Raw genomic sequence first — 23126 nt, 5'->3', positions numbered from 1 at the left:
TCTCAGTGAGTTTATAGCCTGCTATTGGGTCTCATGGGTCCTTCTGATGAATCACTGAAGGAAACACAAATATATATATATAATCAAAATCCCTCCACCTAGTTTTAACCATTTGGCCTGCTTTAAAAACAGGTTTTGACCAACTAAACCATCTCGTGAAAGTCCTAAATTGTCAGAAGGCAAAACTGCTAACTTAATTGATGATAAGTTGTATTGTGGAGTGAAGATTAAATTTTATGGAAGCCTCATATTAAGACTGTAAAGAATAATTTTGCCATTTTACATAATTAAAGATTTGTTGAACTTCGCTTCTGTAACACAATAATGGTTTTATCTATTGTGTTGGTCCTTAATTTGGAATCCAATTTTTAATCTTGATTGGGTTCTTATGGAAAGAAACAGGACACTCTACAAGAAACTGCTTTATAATATCCCCCAGGAACAAATGGTAAAAAGCAGAGATTGCCTGTATATGAGAGTTTGGGGAGACAAAGGGGGAGATGAACCAGACTGGCTCCCTTGCCAGATACCCCTTACTCTGTAAATCTCCTTCTTTGACAACTCCCCTCAATACCCCTAATAATAATAATAATAACTAACATTTATTGAGAACTTACTCTGAGCCAGAGACTTTTCTATGCACGTTTTCTCTTATTTAAACCTCGCAACTGCCTATTCAGTAAATATTACTGTTTTCTCCTTTATACAAATGAAGAAACCAAGGCTAAATATAATTAAGTAGCTAGTTTATGAAGCTAGTGAGATGGAACTGGGACTTAAACCTGGACTCAGAACATCACTTGCTATATACATCATGTCCCTTTATGTTCAATATATTCAAATAAGATGTCACTGATATAAAATGGAATTTGGACTTAGGTTTTGTATTAGTCAGGGTTCTCCAGGGAAACAAAACAATTAGGAGATAATACATATATTCACATATATATTTATAACACACACATACATACAGTTGAAACCCTTGAACAACACAGGTTTGAACTGCATGGATCCACCACTTAGAAGTGGATATTTTTCAACAGTAAATATTACAGTACTACATACTATGTGGTCTGTGGTTGGTTGAATCCATGGATGTGAAGGAACCATGGCTACCAGGGCCAAATATATCCTGCATTAAACCCTGCATTGTTCAAGGGTCAACAGTGCGCACGTGCACACACGCACACAGTTTTACTTTAAGGAACTGGCTCATGCTATTGTGGGGGCTGAGCAGTTTGGAATTTGTAGAGCAGACTGGCGGCTAGAAATTCAGGGAAGAGTTGATGTTGTAGTCTTCAGTCCAAAATCTGCAGGCTGGAAACACAGAGTTTCTACTTTGCACCCTTGAAGCAGAATTTTCTTGGGAAACCTCAGTGTTTGCTTTTACGGATAAGGCCCACCCACATTTGGAAGGTAAAAAAGAACCAATTTAAATGTTAATCACACATAAAATTAACCTTCACAGTTTTGATCTTTCTTTTTTGAAGAGGAAAGGGAGGGTGGATCCCCAAATGTGATTTACCCAAGACTAACCCCAGGATGAGCCAGCTCTCAAGCGTACAGTCAGTCCCCAGCCACAATCCCTGTATGATAGCCACAGCCATGCAAGTGTGGCCTTGGCCAGAAGAGGGCACTGCCATCTACTTGTGTGACTATCTGCATGGAAACTAATAAGATGCAAGAGGTTTTAATACTTTCAATTAATTATTACTTTTTAAAGTGCCTGAGTGAGCATAGCACAACCTTTGATAGAATAAATGCCTGTGAACTTTTAGTTCTACTGTGAGACGAAAGCACCTCCCTGACAATACTCAAACTTTATGTTCAATAATGCAAGAGGACAAGGAATGTTCATGTCCTTTGGCTTTCCTGGTGCTTTACAACTGGTCCCGCCAGACAGAGCCAAATCAAACGGCTTTTCCAGATCAGGCCAACTCAGACTGATGCAGGAGGAAGGAGGAAGCCAGGGCATCTGGTGACTGAAAGGAAGAAATGGGAGGACTCCTGGGGTTCCAGGTAGGTGAGGAAACTTCTGGTGAGATACAGAGGAGGACAGGCTTGGGAGGTTACTCTTTGTGTCCGAGTTTGAGAGAATAATACTACAGGTCCCTTTGGCAATACAGCTCTGTCTAGCAGAGCAGTTAATCTAATCTCTGGACTCTTATTTGGAAATGGAAACTCACATAAGTATAGTTATTCTTCCATTCTCATTAATAATTAAAAGTCTCCCTCCCCTGCTTCCGTGTTCATGACAGCTTCCATTCGTGTGATTTGAGACTTTGCAGAGGGCTTTCACGCACAGAAAGGAGCAGGACATGTATTGATTATTTCCAATTTACAGTTGAGGAAACAGAGAGTGAGTGGTTTGCTCTGGCTCCCCTGTAATCCAAGCCTGGGAGGGGACCAGAGGCCTGTGCTCTGATCTTTGACCTCTGCGCTGTCCCTTATCAAAAATACATTCCTAACTCTCATCTGCTAACTGCTATTTCCAAGGTCTATGAAGAACTGAATGTATGCAAACCTTCTGACCCAGCAATTCCACTTACAGGAATGTATACAGCAGAAATGCAGGCACTCAGGCACCTAAAGGTATGCGCCAAACTGTTCATAGCAGCATCATATGAAGTAGCCCCATCATATGAAATAGCCCCAGATGGAAACCAACCCCAAATCAACATAGAGTGGATAAGTAGACTGGGGTATATTTCTATCATGAATATCATGTAGTAATGAGAATAAATGAACAAGATCTATGCAAAATGAACAAATTTCATAAATATATATAAAGTTCAAAAATAGGCAAAATTAATATAAAGTGTTGAAATGCTAGTGGTTATACTCCAAAGGGTTAGTAACTGGGAGGGGGGATACAGGGGTCTACTGGGATACCACTAATGTTCTACTTCTTGACCTAGGCAGTGGTTACCTGGGTGACATAGGTGTATTCACTTTGTACAAATTCACCAAGCTGTATATTTATAATGCATGCACTTTTCTGCATGTATGTAACACTTCAATAAAAACCTTAAACATCCTGACTTGTCTAAATAAATTACTTTTCTATGAGCAACTTTAGTATTGCCCAAATGTAGCTCAACCCTGATTAAAGCCGATTTGTTTGTTGCTCTGCTCTGACAGTGACCACACCACCATTCCCCAAAGAGTTCCCAAAGGGTTGAGAGAGCAGGTCAACATCTGCCTTTGCATTTGTGCATGCAAGAACACATTTCAGGAGGGCTGCCACACAGGAAGTTCATCCTTTGCCTCCAATACTACAAACATATGTTCTTTCTGTGTGTCCAAAAAAGTATAAAAGAAGGGAACATGCAAACAGGATAAGCCAAACACAGCACACATCTCCAAATGGCAAAGCTCTCCTACTTGTCCCATTTTGAACAGCCAATGACACTAGCACTGTCTTATGGGAAAAACAGGAAATCTAATCCCTGCATCTCAAAGGTGCAGATGGCACCGCTAGACAAAAGAGACCTGAAGCACGGGCCAGCAAACTGAGGCTGCTCAAAATTCCATGGTAGGGCCTGGTGAAGTCATAAATGGAACCAGACTTCCTGTTTCCCAGAATACAGCCTGCTTCTCATTAGCCCTATTGCTTCTTGCAGGACCAGAGGGCTTAAAAATCTTAAAGGACAAAAGTACAACATATTAGATCAAGGATTGGCTATCTCTGTCCATGGGCCAAGGACACTTGGTCCACGGCTAAATACACACACACACACACACACACACACACACACACACACACACACCCATACTCCATGGCTCCCTCTGCTGCTTTGGAGAGTTTCTACCACCACTTCAGCTCCCTGTATCTCCTATGTCAGTGATTCACTGCTGTTTCAGTTCCACACTCCATCCCAGGGACAAAAAGAATGAGAATCTTGGAAACTACTTTGATAGAGAGCCACTTTCATACTTCGCCCGGCTGGATTGCATTTGGAGGAGCCGGCCCTCGTTTTCTCCTCCCAATGGCAGAGGGACACTTGCTGTACTTTTTTGCACCTTTCCATGATATGGTGGGGTTGTCAGAACTCTAGAAGCTGGGCCATAAAGTATCCTGTGACCACAACAGCAGAACAATAGGATGAGAGCCGAAGTCAGGACTGAGCCTGGTGGTGTTCTTCCAGGGTCTAAATGAGTCCTGGAGGTAGCAGAGAAGCCCGAGGGTATGCATGTCTGGAGCCCAACACCGGGAGTTTTCTGGCAATGGCAGTCATCAAAGCCAGGCAGATGGCACAACAATATACACACAAAGGAGATCACAGCAGCATTGTCATTACAGAGAAAAATGAGAAGCAAGCGAAGCATCCAGTAACAAAATGTGTTAAATTATATGCTCATTATGTACCACGGGTCATCATGCAGCTGTGAGAAAGAATGAGGCAGCTCTATATTAACTAACACAGAAGGGGTCTACGCTTTAAAGTTAAATGATAAAGGCAAGTTGGAGATAACTATTCATTACATGATGCCATTTATGTATTTAAAAAATCCTATATGCATACACACTCAGTCTCACACACTAGCATTGGTAAATGCTCTGAAAGGATACACACTTATCAGGTTACCTCTGGGGAAGGGAATGGAAGTAGGGAGGTGAGGAGGAACTTTCCAATTTTGCCATATTTGTTTCTGTATTGTTTGTTTATGCTGTACCAAGAATTCTTTTTTTTTAATTTTTTTGGGGGTGGAAGGTAAGTAGGTTTATTATTTTTTTAATGGAGTTACTGGGGATTGAACCCCATGACCTTATGTATGCTAGGCATGCACTCTACCACTGAGCTATACTCTCCCCTGTCCAATAGTTCTTTAATAATTTCAAAAGCAATTTAAAAAACCAAGGCTATGGGGATGAGATATGGAGGAGGCACATTTGATGGGCTTTTGTGAGTTCAGGAGCAAAGGCTGGGAAGTAGACTCATCCAGAATTTCGGGAGAGGCCCCAAGCTCCTGATTATGCGTGATGGAATTTTTTATTTTTGCTGTTTTCCCTCTTTGGGGTCATATACTCTTGGTTCTCTTTGGGTCACTTCCAATCCAAGGCAGCTGGAGGAGAAGAGCCCCTCCCTAGGCAGGCCCAGGGAGGATGGCTGGGCCCTGTCTGGCTCGAGGCCTGAGGAGGAAACCTCCTCTTTTCCTCAGTGCCCACTTTCTTGGGGCTCTTTTTCTGGGCCTTTGCCATCAGAGCACAAGATCTCCAGGGGCGGAGGAAAAGGGACCCTAGCACCTGGCCAACTGTTAGTCAAGCCTACTGCTATTATCCATCCAGACTCCACTTTAGAACTGCCTGGGCAGGCTTTTTAAAACAACAGCCTCAAATAAAGACTATAAATTGATATGTCGAATAATGTTTTGTTATGTTAGCAAATGACCAATGCTGGGTAAAATGGGAATTTTCATCCATTCTGGAATGAGTGTAAATTGGTTAAGAGCCTTTTGAAAAGCAATTAGACACTATCCAGAGTCTAAAATATTTTCACACTATTTTATCCAGTAATAAACCTTCTGGAAATTTCTCCTAATGAAGGACAAATGCCTCAAACAAGGGATACTTCTATGAAGATTGCTCTCGTTACGTTTCCTTTTATAATAGCTAAAAATTGGAAACAAACTAAATATTCAACACATGGGAGGTGACTGGTTAAATATGTGTGCTCTGTGGAACACTGCACAATTAAAACTTCAATGAAGGGAGAAGGTATAGCTCAGCGGCAGAGCACGTGCTTAGCATGCAGAGGTCCTGGGTTCAATCCCCAGTACCTCTGTTAGAAAAAAAAAAACAAACCCCAACAAAAGTTCAATGAAGATTTGCAATAATTTAAAATATACTAATGAAGGCCTTGTAACACTTTTTTGTACAAAAGTACTTTGGCACTTATATAAAAGTTCACTCTGTAAGAAAGAGTAAACATATTCAAGCCTTACCCCAGTCTAATTAAATCAGAAGCTCAAGGGGTGGAGGCTGGACATCAGAATGTTTTAAGTCTCTGCAGATGACTCTAATTGAAGCCAAGGCTGAGAGAGAACCATTGGCTTTGGATCCAAATGAGGCCTCCCACCTCAGTTGTGGCCCAGTCCAGCTCATCTGGATGGAGTTTGACACGGGGTACTGAATGGCCTGTGTTTCCCTGGCCTTGTCCCCGATTATAAGGACTCATGGGTTGGGTGGTAGCCCCAGTCGGAGGCTACTCATAAATTTGAGATTAGGGCCAAACAGGTTTACCTCTGACCACAACCAGCGGCAGGTAGACTCAGTAGGAAGTAAATGGTTAAGATCATCTCAGTAAGAGGCATGAGGGCTTGAACTGGGTCAGGACAGCAGTGGGAGGCATGGCAGAGGGAGATCCTACACAGCTGGGTACCTGAGCTAAGGAGCTGGATGGAACCAAATTCTGGAATGCATGTGGCCTGTTGAGGAGGGGATGCAGCCCGACAGGGCCCCTGCTTGCCTGCCTGCTGGTATCAACCTCCACAGTCTTGCAAGCTGGGATGAAAGCAGAAGGTTTGCCACTAGGAGACTGGTGCCTACAGGGCTCTTTATTTAATTTTTTTTTTTTTTTTTTTTGGTGGGGAGGTAATTAGGTTTATTTATTGTTTGTTTGTTTGTTTTTTTAACAGAGGTAATGGGGATTGAACGCAGGACCTCGTGTATGCTAAGCACGTGCTCTACCACTGAGCTAGAACCTTCCCTTTACAGGGCTCTTTAGAAGAAGGTGTGGCAGCCAATTTGCTGTTGGGCCAAAGGAAACAAATGAAAATCGAATAGGAGAGAGAAGACTCAGGAAAGGTAGACAGCAAAAGAGGTTCATCCATCAGCAGAATATAATGACCCCTTTAAGGCCTAATATTCTGAGGGCCTTAGGGGAAGAGTAACAGTTATGTGGCAATATTTGGTGGGGTTCCAAAGAGTCCTCTGCTCATAAATGTCCTTCTCACCCAGGCACCCTGTTGCTTATACTTCCACTGTGACAATTAATTCCCCTTGGGTTATTAAACATTGCCCCTTCCCTGTTGTCCTTTTCTAAAATGCAGATTCCTAAAAGGAATGACACTTTGGTTCAGCAATAATTTAATAGAATTAGCTCATGATTTATTCAGCCAATTTGTATGCCTACTCTGTGCCTGGCACTGTACTAGGAACTGGGGTACATTGGAAAGAAGACCTCGTTAAGGTGACTAAGAAGACTCAATTCAACTCTTGTCACCTGACAGGGAGCTGGTGCTAAGACAGGAGGAAAACAGAAAAATACACAACACTGTCACCTCCCTCATGGAGTTCTAGCCTCGTTGAAGGGAATCTAAGCACACAAAAGGCAAGACAAGCAACTGCTTATTAAACTGCTAATATAATCAAGGGCCAATGTGAAGACTGGAGGTTAGGGCCTTCACGTCAAAGAGTCTTTTCAGAAGTCCTCATGATTGAATCACACTAACCCTTTTCATTAGGGAGCCTGGAAAATAAGCTATTATAACCACACTGTTTTCTAAATATGAACATGAGTGTGACTTTCTGGTTCCGAAGCCTCACCTGTTTCTACCCTCCACCCTACAGCTCTGGCTAGGCTGAGTGCTACTCAAAGGGAGTTATTCATTAAGCATTTACAGGGTGCACAGGGGCCCACCCACCTTCTCTGCCTGTGCCCCAACTCTGGCCACTTGCCATGTCTTGGTGGTGGGCTGAGTGGTTTCACATTTACTAAACACCCACAAGATACATGGCTTCTGTCTATCACAGTCATGCTCACAGGGCACCCTCGTGAGAAAAGCCTCATCAGCTGCTGGCTCCAGCTGTCACTGGGAAGTGAGAGCCGTGACCATCACCCAACTGGAGTAAGGAAGCAAGATTTGGGAACAGAGGAATAGGTGTGGCTCAGTATCCAGGCATCAAGCAGGAACAGACAGGGAGATACTGCCAAATGCTGAGGTGCTGTGCCTTTTAATAAAACTATATTAGTAAATTGTGTTACCCTAGAAGCACATTCCAGGCTAGACAACCTTTGTGGCTGGATCAAAAGCCCAGGAGGAATGAGGAATGTAGACTAGTGCTGAAACCAAGTCAACATTTAGCCCGTAGGAGGGGCAGACTCACTGGCACCAGGGATTGGGAAAGACTGGAGACAGAACTGGAAATCAAATCTGGGATGGCCAAGAAAGAGCAGACACAACAAAATCTAAGATCAGGCACTGAGGTGGCATGAACCTTGGAGGAGGAGAGCCCAGAGTACAACCCAAGATGAAGATGAAGATTCAAAACTAGGGCAGCTAATTGATGTCTACGACTAAGCAAAATACTGAAATGGTGGTTGCCTCGGGTGGTGGGAAGACTGATTAGGAAGAAATATGACAGGACTTTCTGATAAAATACAGAGATGAATGTTCCATACTTTGAAAGAAGTGTGGGTCACATGAGTGTATCCATTTGTCAAAAGTCTTTGAATTCTATACTTAGGATTTGTGCATTTAAACATATGCAAATTTTACCTTAAAACTTGTAAATAAATAAAATCCTCATTAGGTTTAGTTTTAGCAGTGCTATGAATTACCAATTCTGAAACTACCATCTGTGTATTCTTGAGCTTGAGGTAAATGGGATGCAGATTTCTAATTTTGGGGGAAGGAAATTACAAACATAGAAAAGATGTTTGTTGCACTGGAGTTGGAATAATCAGTACAACTATGCATCTATGTCTAATATATCTTTCTATAGCTATGTCTCCAGTATATTTCTAATGTATATCTATGCCTCTGTATTTATCTATTTATGTATGTATGTATGTATGTATGTATGTATGTATGTATGTATGTATGTAATATTACCTAATTCTGTCTGCTAAGAGGCCCTAGACGCCATGACACACCAGTAGGAATGAGCATATTTAGCACCCAGACCTTGGTTTCTAAATACCATTCCCCAACTAAAGGAGAAACGGTTTGTTCCAAGGTTGGGAGCAGGAAAGTAGTGCACGAGCCTAGAACATCTTGTCCCAAAAAGTAAAGAAATGTTCAAAGAATCGTTGAAAGGACTCAGAAGCCAGCTTGAAGGGGCTCCCACTGGCCCAAACTGGGGCAGAATGAACCTCAAAATAAATAATGTTTGCTTTTTCCAACTCTGGCCCGGCAGGATGGCTCCCGCAAAGAAGGGTGGTGAGAAGAAGGGCCAGTCCGCCATCAATGAGGTGGTGACCAGAGAGTACACTGTCAACATTCACAGACGCATTCATGGAGTGGGTTTCAAGAAGCGTGCGCCTCAGACACTCAAAGAAATCCGGAAATTTGCCATGAAGGAGATGGGAACTCCAGATGTGTGCATTGACACCAGGCTCAACAAAGCTGTCTGGGCCAAAGGAATAAGGAATGTCCCATATCGTATTCATGTGCGATTGTTCAGAAAACAGAATGATGATGAAGATTCACCAAACAAGCTCTATACATTGGTTACCTATGTACCTGTCACCACTTTCAAAAATCTACAGACAGTTAATGTGGATGAGAACTAACTGCTGAGTGTCACAAATAAAGCTCTAGAACAATAAAGAAAGAAAGAAAAAAAAAAGAAAGAAAGGAAGAAAGAAAGAAAGAAAGAAAGTTTGTAATGGATTATACCCCAGTGAATAAAATAAGAATCCATATTGATATAAATAAATAAAAGAATACATAAGTAAATGGAGATGAAGGGAAACCTCTTCATTACAGAAGAACGCCAAAATGGCAGAGGTAGAAAATCATCAATGGATGCTAAAACTGATAGGTAAAAGTTTGTTTAAAAAAATAGGATAATTACAGAGTTACAAAGTATTCTTCCCCCCATTACTTATTGATTACAAAGGAAAAAATAGTAACTTCACAGTGGCAGAAATCACATAATTAAGTCAACAAACCTAACATTATATTGGTAGAAACCAATATCCAACATCATGTGCCCCGGATTAGAATGCTTGGAGGACACACCACCATTTCTGTGATATTCCTGCCAAAAATGCCTAATTGGAATCAAATCCTGAGGAAACACGAGACAAACCCAAACTGAAAGACATTCTACAAAATAACTGGCCTGTACTCTTTTAAAATGTTAGGGTCAAGAAACACAAAGGAAAGCTGAAGAAATGTTCCAGAACAAAGGAAAATAAATAGACCTGATGACTAAATGTTGTGCATGGTCTTGGATTTGATCTTGGACACGGGGGAGAAAAAAAATAGTAAGGATATTTTGGGGACAGTTGATGAAACAGATAGTAGTATTGTATTAATGTGTAGTTTCCTGATTGTGTTAACAGAACTGTGGTAAGGGAATGTCTTCTTGGAACATGCACACTGGCGAGTTTAGGAGTAAAGAGGCATCACATCTCCAACTTACTCTTAAACAGGAGGGAGGGAGGGGAGGCAGGGTGGAGAGAAAGAGGGAGGGAGAGGGAGAAAGCACAAATAAGGCAAAAATGCAAACAAATGGACCAAAGATTTTAGGAGTTCCTTATACTGCTCTTTTAATTTTTCTGTAAAACTGAAATTATATAAAAATAAAAAGATCCTCTCCAAAACAAAAGGAAGCAAACAAACCTATGGGTGTGGTCGGGAGCTAGCATGCTGGCACTAACAGCCAAGAGGCCTGTGTTTCCTGCTGGGGCAGAGCCAGCCCAAAGTAGGGCCATCCCAGGGCCTGCAGGAGGTGAGCGGTAGCCCCCCGTGGGGTAGGCTGAGTTGGCAGGAACTTGTATTATGTAAATTCTGTCAGCGACTAGACCACAAACTGGGGTGCTGTTCCTGGCAGAGCCCATCACGTCCTTACAGCAGAGAGGCCATAACAGCTGTTTTGTGTCAGATGATTCATAGATACCATGCAGCAAACAGAGAATCATTGGTAAACGTCTGAATGGTGCTCAGATTTCATCTCTTTTCATAAAACTATTGTTTAAGTCTTCTGCTTTTGTTACAGCCCATCAAGAGATAGCAGTGTGCTTGCACTTTTGCAAGGAGGCCTGAATTTTTAAAATCTGGTGAAAGAGTTTAAGGTAAAGGCACTTAAGGTTTTCTCATGTAGTAAGAGTAGTACTTCAGGCATAAGCTCTCCCTAAGCAATTCCTTCCCAGAGAGAAGCGTATGTTTAAACATAATGCATTAATATCTGTTCTGTGGCCATTATCCAGTGCTTGGCCTTCTGCCACACTCCAGAGCACAGTGATTTTTTTTTCCTCTGTCATCTTTTTTTTTTTTTTTTGGCCAAAGATTCTGAGAATCTCTGAATTGCTAATTATATGATTTCCTCCAGTTTGCCTCCAAAAGCTTAACAGTCAGATTTATTTTCCCCCCAGTAAATTGAATGTCCCACAAATCAAAGACCAATTAGCTGAAAGTAAGACAGGCTTCTTCACACAGCCCCCAGGTGGATATCAACTGCTTCTTCCCAAGGTGAGACGTAGCCACTCTGCCAGTTCCCTTCAAAATCCATCCCACTGTGTAAGTTCCTCCTAACCCTTAACGCACCCCACCCAGGCTGTGCCTGAGAAGGGCCAAGCCTGACTGCGGTGTTGGGGAGTGGAACAGGCCGGAATTCACCTTCTCTTCCCCTCTGCGTGCCTGTGGGGAGTGTTTCTGACTCCCACCCTGGCTCACACTGGGCAGCACCTGGCGGACATTAGAGGAGGCGTTGCCCTGGGAGGCCTGGAACACACAACTCACCAGAGCGAGGCTGAGTCATAGGGTGTGGAGGCTGTTAGGTCACATTCTTGCAGCATAACAAGCAAACAGAAAACTGGCAGAGAAAATCTAGACTGTGAAGTCTGTAAAACTTTTTCAAGGCCAGTTCACAAAGGCATTCACCAGGTCTGTGAGAGTGAAATAAAAGGCCAGCAGAGCTGGTCGGAACTGCACCACGTAGTTCAGATTGGCCCGTGGCCTACCTGACACAGCTAAAGAAGAGGCCTCTGGAAAGGCAAATGCCTTTTAGAGTCTGAAGTCTTCGGCAGAGAAAGGGCACAAAACCTTAACTTACAACACAGGCTGAAGATTGAGAAGCAACCTCTCATGGGGAGTCTTGGTAAATCACTTACCAGCCTCTAGTCTCCAGCTTTAACTACTCTGGATCTTGAACTCCCAGCTGGACAGAGTTTACCAAAGCAGAATGTAGCCCTTCATACCCCGTGTACCCAGGCAGAGGGGAGTGCTCTGAAACTGAGATCTGCTTCCAGTGCATAACTGCTTCAGACCTCTGAAACTGGAAGAAAATCCAGTGTATTAGGGAGCAGCAGCATCTGAAAGGTAGGTTTGCTGAAATCTGAAGGTTCACAAGACAGACATATTTTCCTCATAGCTCAAAATCATTTCTTTCAGGCAACGATCTGGCCATGGGACCAAGCGAAGTGCTCATCCTTATGAGTAAATGCTTCCAATAGATCACATGGTAGGAGCTCACACAAACCCAGAATGCCTAGTCTAACACACACTGATGTGATGGCCACTCCTGTCTCTGGTGTGGACACCACCTCCCCAATAGGACATCTTGAACCTGCATTTTATAAGCTATGAGACACTTGTTTTCACTCTCATGATGAAAGTATGAGGGATGCTTTCTGCCTTTTTGCCTTTGGTTATTTTTCTCCCCCTTCCTTTCTTTTCTTCCACTGGCCCGAGAAGAGACAGAAAAGGAAGGAGAAACCCAGAAAGACAAGAAAGTCCCTCCCATCCTTTAATAAATTTCTGCTCTGCACCTGTAGATGTGGAGTCAGGACCTGGAACAGGCAGTCTGCTCCACTCACATTCCAGTCATTTTCTCTCTTAAGTAAGGATGACCAGCAACTTCACTTGTGTTGAATGTTTCTCCTCAGGGCCTGTGTACAGTCCTGCAAATGTGTCACTGGCAGCAAGGAGGGCCAGGTGTGGTTGTGCATGAAAAGATATAAAATTCATCTTTGCCTCTAGAAAAACAAGTCAAAAGGTATAACTGACTGAAGGTAGTCGGACCCTCTCTAAACCTGGTGTACTTTGCTGCATTTTGGGACACAGAAGAGACAAGAGCTAACATTTGTTGGGGGGGCAGCCAAGGGTGCTGGACAGTTTAGTCATGGTCTCACTTAATTCCCCAACAACTCTGAGGCAGGTGGCACTATACCCATTTTACAGATGAGGGAACTGGGGCTGTATAGTTGACAAGGTACCAGCTGCAGGACCTTAGGTAACCAGCAGAGTTAGGATTTGAACACAGGCGGGTACATACAGAGGCTGATGTGCTTTCCACAGGACCATGCATAATGTGCTTGCACTGGTCTGATCTCCAGTCATTTGGTCATCTGTGGCCACCCAGAAGTGTCTTAAATCGTCCATAAGTTTGTTTTGTTTTGTTTTGGGGGGGGTAATTAGGTTGGTTTGTTTGTTTGTTTTTAATGGAGGTATCAGGGATCGAACCCATGACCTTGTGCACGCTAAGCATGCATTCTACCACTGAGCTATACCATCCCCTCTTCCATGAGATTTTGAGGATTGCCAGGAACAAGTGTAGGGTCACCCATCTTTTAACTGTACTTGATTTGAATTTTATATTTTAAATATACTTGGATTTCACTTTTAACATATATTTAAAACTATTTTTTAAAAACTACAGTTAAAAACACAAACATGCAGCTGTGTTAGCCACTAAATTATAACACAGTGAAAACCACTGGCACATAAACTTTTGCTGACAGGTTTTTGAGTAAATCTTGGGATAAAGCTTCCTGGGCTCCCCCTGCTTCTCTCTCTCTTTCAGCTAATGGGACTTTGAAGAATAACTTATCTACAGTCAAGTGCACAATTCTTAGGTCTAGGGCTCACGGATTTTCAGACATAGTTAACACTCCACCACCTTCACCAGAAGAGCCCTACCTGTCCCCTACCTTGTAAGTCTGGTTTTTAAAAGCCTTATTTGGAGTGTGTGTGTGTGTATGTGAGTGTGTATGTGTGTGTGTGTGTGTGTGTTATTAACAGCATTAGGGATTGTTGTATCTTATTCTCTGTAGGTGAGAAGTATTCTATTGTTTAAAAAAAAAAGTGAGACCATTCTCAAAAGTCACTTCCTGAAATAAAGCAGGGAGGGAAGGCATGGGTGTGAGGGCAGTGAGTCATCAGAAGGCAGCTGGGAGAGAGCACGGGGCTGTGGGCATGAGCGGGGTTGAGGGCAGCCTTGCTCCATCCTCCATGGGACTCTCAGATCAATGAGCTGAGCCGGACATCAGGCCCTTCTGACGTGAGAAGAGGGCCTCGTGAGAGGTCCAGAGGGGGCAGAAGTACAGGATGGTGGTCAGGTTGGGGCTGTGGGATGTACAGGTGGAAGGCAGACAGGTCCTGGGATTTGGGCTGGGGCCACTCAGCTGCTGGAAAAATGAGGTTCAGAAAGTTGCTTGGATTGCGTAAATTTAGACTTAGGACAGAGCCAGCCTTAACACCTGGTTTGGTGACACACACCACAGGCACACGGCAGAGGGATGTGAACTGGACCATGGAAAAAGCAGGACTGCAAGATGAGATGTGGAAGAGGCTGTGGGAGCAGAAAGAGGCGACTCAACAATCAGTGCAGCATCCTGAGGGCTCCCAACGTCCACTGGATTCAAGCCGCTGCAGAGCAAAAGGGCCGAGGGGCAACCAAGAGGCCTCAATCAGAGTGAAAACTGAGGAGGAGTTTCTGAATGAGGCTGCGCAGCTCGCAGTCAGGCAACTAGGGCAACCCGATCCCGCCCCTAGCTGAAACCGCAGAGCATGACTCCAGCCACCCATCTCGTAGGCAGTGCATGAGTGGGAGGATGATTTTCTAGATAAAACCTAGACCAACAAGTCCCACTGGAGCGTCTAAAAAGGAATTGGGGAAGTGGGACCACAAGATGCTGGGTCCCACTTGTATCAAAGTGTAACATTGCCAAGGACTGACTTTCAAGTTTTGCTGTGCTTAACTGCCCCATCATTTGTTACCTTTATTATCTTCTATTTCTCAGTAATTCGGAGAACACTGAGTGACTGAGTGGTCAAAAAACTGACTGCCTGGCTTCCCATTCCAGCTTTGCCACTTTAACTGTGTGAACTTGGCCAAGTGTTTAAATGTCCCTGAGTTTCTACTTCTTTATCTGTACAGTTGGAATACAGATAGGACCAACTCATGAGGCGAACATGATTAAATGAAATCATGCATGTAAAGCCCTCGGCACAGGATAAGGGTTTGATACATATTTGCCTATTGTGACCTTGAGGGTAGAAATAATAGTAGCAGTAGGTGTAATGACAGTGACAAACCAAGTGGCAGTCAGGTACTGGTTTCAAGGATGGAAGAACAGAATAGAAGTTGGGGAGTGGTGTGCTATGAGTTTGGGGCCCAGAGGAATCTGAGAGGCAGAGTGTCCCACTGTGGTTAATCTCTGGGCACCTCATCATACCAGGTTGGTTCCCTGAAGCCTGCGCACAGCTCTGGAAATCCTCTCTTCCTTCAGTCTCTGCACCGGAACCATGTCAGTGGGTTCTTTCTCCTGCTGGGATCCCGACTGACCCTCTACCTGATGGTGGCTGTTCACCTTTCCATCCGTCTTTTGTGCTGGTCCTCAAACCACGCCCTCCTCCCAACAGTCCCACTTGGCTGTGGGCACCAGCATTTCCCAAGCACCCAAGTGTGGCTTTTAGTCATTCCTGACTGGTTCTCCCCTCTCCCTGAGCCCCACAATCCAACATCCTGAAACCCTACATTCTTACCCCAGAGAATATCTCATGTCCTCCCCCCTCCTTCCCCCACCCCATGGCTTCTCCTTCCCATTCAGATCCTTCTTACTGCCCACTGGGGCTATGGCAAGAGCATCCAAACTAGATTCCTAGCCTCCAGGTTCTTCCTCTGCAACCCTAATTCAGCCTATGATTTATCATCAGAGTAATCTTCCTAACTCTGGGGCCTTTCAAAACTTTTTGGCCATGACTCACAATAAGAAATATATTTTACCTCACAACCCAGTATACACATACAAATCTCACAAAGCAACACTGAACCCTGATTTTTTTTATTCATGACCCACAAAACTGACTTTGTGACCCACTTATGGATCACATCCCACAGTTTGAAAGCACTGAGCCAACATAGCTCTAATGATGTCACTACCCCAGTGAAATCCTTCAATAGTCCCCATCATCGACTGAATGTAGCACTAGTTGTTTAACAAGGCATTCAAGGCTCCTATAGGATGACCTCAATTTGTCTGTCTAAACATTTCTCTCCCTACCTCAATTTACGTCATTTTAAACTCTCTGAGCTCTAGTGGTCTAATATCTAGAATAGAAACAAAAATATTTCCCCAGCATGAAGGCCAGGGCTAGATCAGATGATACATTTGGTACTTATAATGGCTGTGATTCTGGGATTTTAAGTGCCCAATATCCAGTAACCAAATGTATCTCCTCTCTGGTGTCCATACCCTCCCGTACCTATGTCTTCATTAATATTGTTCCTTTAGCCATCTTCCTCTATCTCCATCTATCCTCCCATGTGGAAATGCCACCAAAGTCCAACAAGGGCAAAGGACACAGGAAGGAAAGGTCAGAATGTACTCAGGCAATGGAATTAGTCCACTAAGGGTGGAGCCACTAAGGCGGATAAGTTACACACAGGTAGGAATAAAGATAAAGATAAAGAGGTGGGCTAGGCTAGGTCTTGCCACACTGAGACCCTCAGGCTAAGATTTCATCTTAATTTAGAGGCCATAGGGAGTCACTGATAGTTTCTGAACAGGTGTGGTATGATCAAAGGTGAAGTTTAAGAAGTCCGATTTGCCCGGAGCTGAGGACATCAGATGTTATTTGAACAGTAAAACTGACATAGCCTGGATGGAATTCATATCATGACAGGCCACATTAGGGATGAATCCTAGAAATTCAGAAAGGCAGTAACTAGGAAGTTCAGCTTTGGCCACAGATAAGTATCCTGGAGAGCAGAAGGACCACAGTGTCGAGTTACAAGGAGCAGATCTGAGTAGATGGCCAGGAGGGTCCCTGGCTTCTGCCAGCTTTGGCAACGCAGTGTAGGGACACAGCCAGTAACTGAGACTCCAGGGCATGAGGCCAGTCCTTGAAAGGGCGGGTGAGAGCAAAGCTTCTGGCAAAAAAAGAAAAGGAACCACACCCTTCACTCAGATCCCTTATGTGACTGTTTCTCTGCCAAGCACTTTCACACGCTGGTCTATCTGCCTCCAAAGCTTGCAGTCTGAATGACACCAAACTGTTCCAAGGTCTCTGAGGACAAGAAGCAAATTCTCTCTCCTCCGGAGACTCAGCACAGTGCTTACACAGAGTAAGCCTAGATACCTACTTTCTGGGTTGAATTGAAAAGAGATTACCATTCCTCTCACTCCTGTTCATCTGTCTTCACTGGTGACTTCTGCTGTCCTGGGCCTTTCACTGTTTAACTGAAAGAGCCTGAATGCCAGTGCTCTGTGGCTGATTACAGTGATACCCTGAATTCATTAACCTCCATGTATTTCTAGATGAAAGGCTTCAGGTGCAGCTTCAATGACTGATGATGTGTGAACAGCCCATGGAGGAATGAACATTACTGTTGTCTTTCATCCCCAAGGCCTTGGGGAGCAGCGAGAGCTCAGCTCTGTTGCAAAACAAGCATGTAAATCATCGTGGGATTTGTTTCCCCTCATGCAGAGGGAGAAGCCTGCACTATTATTACGGCTCTTCTCACGTGCCCTCTTCCAGGTGTATGTTGGTCTCCTCACTGCCCACGGTGCTCTGCAGATGGGTGGAGCCACTTAAGGGGCAGCAGGAGCTGGGAGGAAGCTGAGGCTTGTGCTGGAGCTGTGGGGCTCTGCGTGGGGCCCACGGGGGTTCTGGCAGCCCTGATGTGGGTGGGAGCAGCTGGCTGGGGTCCTCTTGGAGCAGCACACCCCTGGGGGGGAACCAAGGACAGCTGACTGCCAGAAAAAGGGTGTAGAACTGTTTCTCTTGGTTAAACTCTCCATAAGAACGGACTATTCAGACTCCCTGGCCCCTAGTTACTCAGTCATCACTAACAGCCCCTCTGCTAGCAGGAAAGCAGAGGGCAGGCAGGTCAGTTCCACTTTTGAGGCTCCTAGGGTATTAAAAAATGAACAAATGGCTAAACAAGTTTTAAAAATCATGGTATATTTTAATATTTATGTTTTTAAAACTAAAATTACATGATGAATACTGTCTTCTTTCCCTCCAGTAAGTACAACTTTGTGTCTGAATTCATAACCTTATTTGCAGAAGTCCAAATTTGAGGCTCTGTGTAGACATGTGGATTGGACCTCTTGCCCCCAACCCCACCCTGGCCTCTGTCCTTGTCCCCTACCAGACTCAGATGCACAGTGGACTGAACCACAGCATGTTACAGCTTTGACTAATGCCAAACTGTCCATTCATCCTTTGACTTCAAATCGAGCCTGGAGCTTTGACCTGCCCCGAGAGGCTACACCCAGATGCAAGACTCTGTCCTTGTCTGAAGCAAGTCTGCTGGGTTGTGAGAGTCTTTACTGCCAACTCAGCCAATAAACCAAGCTATTTGACTTGAGTTCTATCTCTGATGTCCTCATATGCAGTAGAATTGTGAGGATGCCCTATTTCTAAATGCATGGACACACTCACCTGTAGCAACAGGAAAAGAAGGGATGCCACAGAGAGACTCTTGCTTGGGCATATGACACACGCCTCTAAACCCACTGAGCCAGGAATAGGAGGTGCCCTGATGTCTAAACACAAAAGCACATGATTTGATGCCATGTGATAATGTGAGGAAATGCCAGCACCCTCTTTTTAAAAACAGCCAAAGGGACCTAACCCCAAACCTTCACACATTTACTCTGTAAGAGTTTGGCTATAGGGAACGATGGTCAGAGGGACCCACTTCTTTGGAATGGGTGAATCTGCTTCTCCTCCAGTTTTGCGGAGACCCATGCTGGAGACTCCTATGAGGCCAGCTGACCTCTGAGTCAAAACCTCGATGGGTTTTCCTTACTCAGACCTCTCCTCTAAGAATCTCAGATCTGTTTCGAGAGAATTGAGGAGTTAGCAGTCGACCTATACAGTCCCCATGAAAAACAGGGGTCCTGTCTCTTACAGAAGTGGGAAATCTGAGGCCCTGGGACCTAGTCTGTGTCCTGGACTGGCGGACCTGATTCCTGCCCCAGAGTTCACTGACAGCTGAAAATATGAAGAGGTGAGGAGGACGGGGAGTTAGAGAGAGCTGTCTAAAGATCTCAGTAACCTAGAAATTACTGATATGAGGAAGTGCCTACCCTTCAGAAAAAGATGAGCAGATGAGAAGGAGGAAAAGGAATAATACATAATCTATTATATCATTTAAAGAATAACAATATTTTTTCAACCCTCATCTTAATTATAAAGAGGCACAAATATGATGATGTAGCTGCCAGAACTGTGTTTTTTGGCAAACAGCTATGTAATTTTGTTTCCCCACAGGGTATGGCAAAGGGAAAACATTAAAAACTTTTTTTTAAGGGGGAAAAAAGACACACGTGGAAGGAACACTTTTCCCCCAGACCTGAGCACATTTACATTGAAAGAGTAGTACACCTCTATTTACTTGAGAAACCTGCGCATCAGAGAAATGCTAGAAGACAGAGATTGTTACCCTATGTTTATCTTGGGTGTTATCTCTTTGGGGGGAGGGGTGTGTTATCTCTTGAAAGAAGAGAAAATTATAAAGGAAGTACCACATCTATCATTAATCACTGAGCTTCAGAAATCCTTAGTCACACGACTTTCAGTGTGTATTTCTAAAGGAAATATTCTTTCTTGCCTTCCTTTCTTTGACTTTAAAAGTGAGAATTCTGGTGACGCTTTTAAACGAGTTCTGGCAGATCTGATCATAACTGGATCACCAGTTCCTCTGTCCACACCCGCACTCTTCACCACCTTCTTTTTTTTTTTTTTAAATTTTTTTGAGGGGGGTTAGGTTTATTTATTGTTTTAAGGGAGGTACTGGGGATTGAACCCACGACCTTCTGCATGCTAGGCATGTGCTCTACCACTGAGCTATACCCCCCTCACTTCACCACCTTCTTTATCACCAGTTAAAAATGATTTTCTCCACCCCCTGCTATCAACATTAGTCCTACTAGAACATTAGTCCTAGTGATTCCTTCCTTCATGTTTAAGAAGAAGGATACCACTCAACTGTTTGTTCTCCTTATTCAGCATGTATTCATTCAGTGCCTGGTGTTTCACTGGCGCTAGGGATAAAATAATGACAAAAAAAAAAAAAAAAAAAAAAAGAGCCTTGGACTGAAAGTAAGAATCACACCAATCGATGTAAGATTACACTCTGTGGTAAGTGCTTATCTTGCCAAGAAGTCCACCTTGTGTTTAATTCATCCTTGCTGCCTCCTGATATACCACTGCTTCCCCTCTCCAATATCAATCTCACCCTGTTCACCTGCTTCCCTGTCAGCAGCGTGCCCTCGTTTTTCCCTAAAGGTTAAAACCCTGCCTCCAAACATCTTGACAGAATAGTTTTATACTCCCTCACCTTTTTTCAGCCACCAAAACACGTAAGTTGGTTCCCGCCTACACTGCATAACTGAAATGCTCTCTCAGGGTTGCCAGCGAGGACCCCCATTTTGAATCCTCATCGCAGCTTCATCATTGCTCTTTACCTCTCCCAGTATCTAAGAGCCCTACCGCCATCTGTGAATGCTTCTTCCCCATCAGACCGCGCTCCCTTCTTTCTCCTTCCGTGGCGGAGGGACTAGTGTTGCCAGGGTTCCCTCCTCAGCCTTGTCTTCTGTCCACTCTGGGAGATGCCGCTCACTTTCCACCTCTGTGACACTCCCTCTAATCACAGCACCAGTTTGAGTCTCTCCTGGGCTCAGACCCATACTCCCATCTCAACCTCTCCTCTTGGATGCCCCATGGGACTTCAGATCTGAGGCTGTATGAAACAAAACTCATGGTTTTCCCTTCCATCCTGCTTTTCCTCTGTTTTCTATCACAATCAATAGTATCACTTTCCATTCAGGCATCCAAGTCAGAAGCCTCCAGGTTCTGTGTGACCACTCTTTCCCCCTCAGATATGTCACTGAGTTCTATCAGAGTCCAAACCTGAAGTATCTATCCCAAAAAGGAATGGCAAGTTGGTTTCATCCAATGTACTGACTCTAATTCGTAGTGGCCTCCTGGAGCATTGCTGTGTTGAGAAGGAAGCTGAGGCAGCATCTGACCTCACCAAGAAAAATGCTGGGTTCAGCTATCAGTGCTGCTCTGGGTGGTGGTACACATGCCGGGTATCTGCTCTAAAACTTCCCTGGTAAACAAATGAAATAACCCTCGCCTGCTCCCATTGCCACTGCTCCAGCCCCCTTTCACAGTGTTACAATAGTCTCTGGGTTGCCTTTTTAAATTTCTCTTCTCCAATTCATCAGCCCTGGCTTTATCCTTCTAAAGCAGAGATCTGTCCAGTCATGACTTTTAAAAGTGCCCCCACATACCAGGATAAAGCACATGTCATTAATGGCCATTTAGAATCTGACTGCAGCACACCTACCTACCGCCATATGCCCCATGTGCTCCCAGAACAGGCAGAAGAACATTGTGGTTCACGGCATAGACCTGAGGCCTCCCTTCCCAGTTTCAAACCTCAACTCTGCTCCTCTGTATGACCCTGGGCAAGTTATTTGACTCTTTGTGCCTCAGTTTCCTCACCAGCAAAATGAGAAAAATAATCAGACCTAGCTCATAGGGTTGTTGTGAGGATTAAATGAATTAAAGGATGGAAAACTCCTACAAGAGCTCCTGGCACATAATAAACCCAATGTAAATGTTTACTCCTATCACTGCCACCACGCCTGGCACAGTTACCCCCAGTGACTTTGGTCAGGCTGTTTCCCTTGGCCTGCCGCACCTCTCCCCACTCCCAGGAAGAGGAACTTGTTCCCTGAGCTGTCCTCCCACAGAATGTGTCAGACTCCTCTACTCCAGCGGTTATCACATGGTACTGTACTTAGTTTTTGTGTGTGTGCCTGACCCAATAGTTGGGGGCTCCTTGAGGGCACGGAAGGCTCACGAGAGAAGGTTTCGAGTTGTTTGGGAAGCTGTCTTACTTACTTTTATGTCCTCTACTTCTACCATGGTATCTGGAAAATAGTAGGCATGATCATGTCTGAACAATGACATGACAAAAGAATGATGGAAGGAGTGAGTTGGCAGAGGCTGAATGAACACTGGGCACTGATAATGGTTTTGGCTGAAACTGTTGTTTATCTACAAGGGAGATAATAAATAACAGAAAACCTACTGGAATGCTATACCAGTAGCAGGTACATTTTTTTCTTGCTCTTAGACCAGTACATTCTCATTCTCATCTCTATAAACATGAACTGCACTTTTTATGGCCTAATTCGTCCCCTACCCCCAATACTATGTTAGATTTAGCAGAAACACGCAAAAGCTCCCTATTGGATTATAAGACCCTTGACCTTTACTTTGGGGCAAGTAGCTCTGAGGGTCCCATGATAACAAGGGATTTGGAGAGCTTTGACTTACCACTTGGATTAGAAAGAATTAGGCCTCTTCTGAAGAGTGCTTATCACTATTTGCTGCCTTATGCTCTAGGTGTGATTCAGAATGTGCTTCTGTAGGCAATACATTTCCACAGTTTATAGTAAACAGCCAGGCATAACTACATGCCTCTTCATTTCTCTTCAAGATTTCCGACCTTGGTTCTGCCCTTGTGGGTTCAAAGCACATGTTTGCTCTTCAAAAGTGCAAAGAGGAGGCAATCCTCTTCCATGTTCTCCTATTTCTGCACAAACCAGATCTCCCACTTTATTCCACGGAGATATTTATGTTTGCTGACTAGCAGATGCATTGAAAATATGCACAGCACATTGCCAGTGTGCAGATCTGGAAGGATCTCTGAGCAAGGAGCCGTCAGTCCTGTTCCGCCCCACCCTGCCACAGCCCTGGCAGTGTCCACAGTTGTGTTTGCACTGAGAGTGCTGTGGCTCCACAGTGGAGATGTTTATTGACAGCACAGACGTGCTTTCCAGCTGACTTCCTCCTCTCTGCTCTCCCTAACCTAACAGGCTGGCAGCTTGGAGAAGACGCACCCAGGGAGTATTTGGACTGTT

General features: G+C 44.2%; 1 protein-coding gene across 1 annotated transcript; it reads left to right on the top strand.

Moving 5' to 3' along the window:
* The first annotated feature begins 1262 nt into the window (after nucleotides 1-1262).
* LOC105074599 (large ribosomal subunit protein eL31-like) lies at nucleotides 1263-16646 on the top strand. The gene has a single exon (XM_074365500.1). It carries the CDS (start codon nucleotides 9021-9023, stop codon nucleotides 9516-9518), a length of 498 nt encoding a protein of 165 aa, XP_074221601.1. The 5' UTR covers nucleotides 1263-9020; the 3' UTR covers nucleotides 9519-16646.
* The last annotated feature ends 6480 nt before the right edge of the window (nucleotides 16647-23126 follow it).

This window comes from Camelus bactrianus, chromosome 6 (assembly GCF_048773025.1).
Source record: "Camelus bactrianus isolate YW-2024 breed Bactrian camel chromosome 6, ASM4877302v1, whole genome shotgun sequence".
Taxonomy (NCBI): domain Eukaryota; kingdom Metazoa; phylum Chordata; class Mammalia; order Artiodactyla; family Camelidae; genus Camelus; species Camelus bactrianus.
This window is presented reverse-complemented; position numbering and strand designations above follow the sequence as displayed.

Coding starts and splice junctions, on each gene's coding strand:
- LOC105074599 (XM_074365500.1), top strand. CDS start 9,021: ATGTTCAAAGAATCGTTGAAAGGACTCAGAAGCCAGCTTGAAGGGGCT.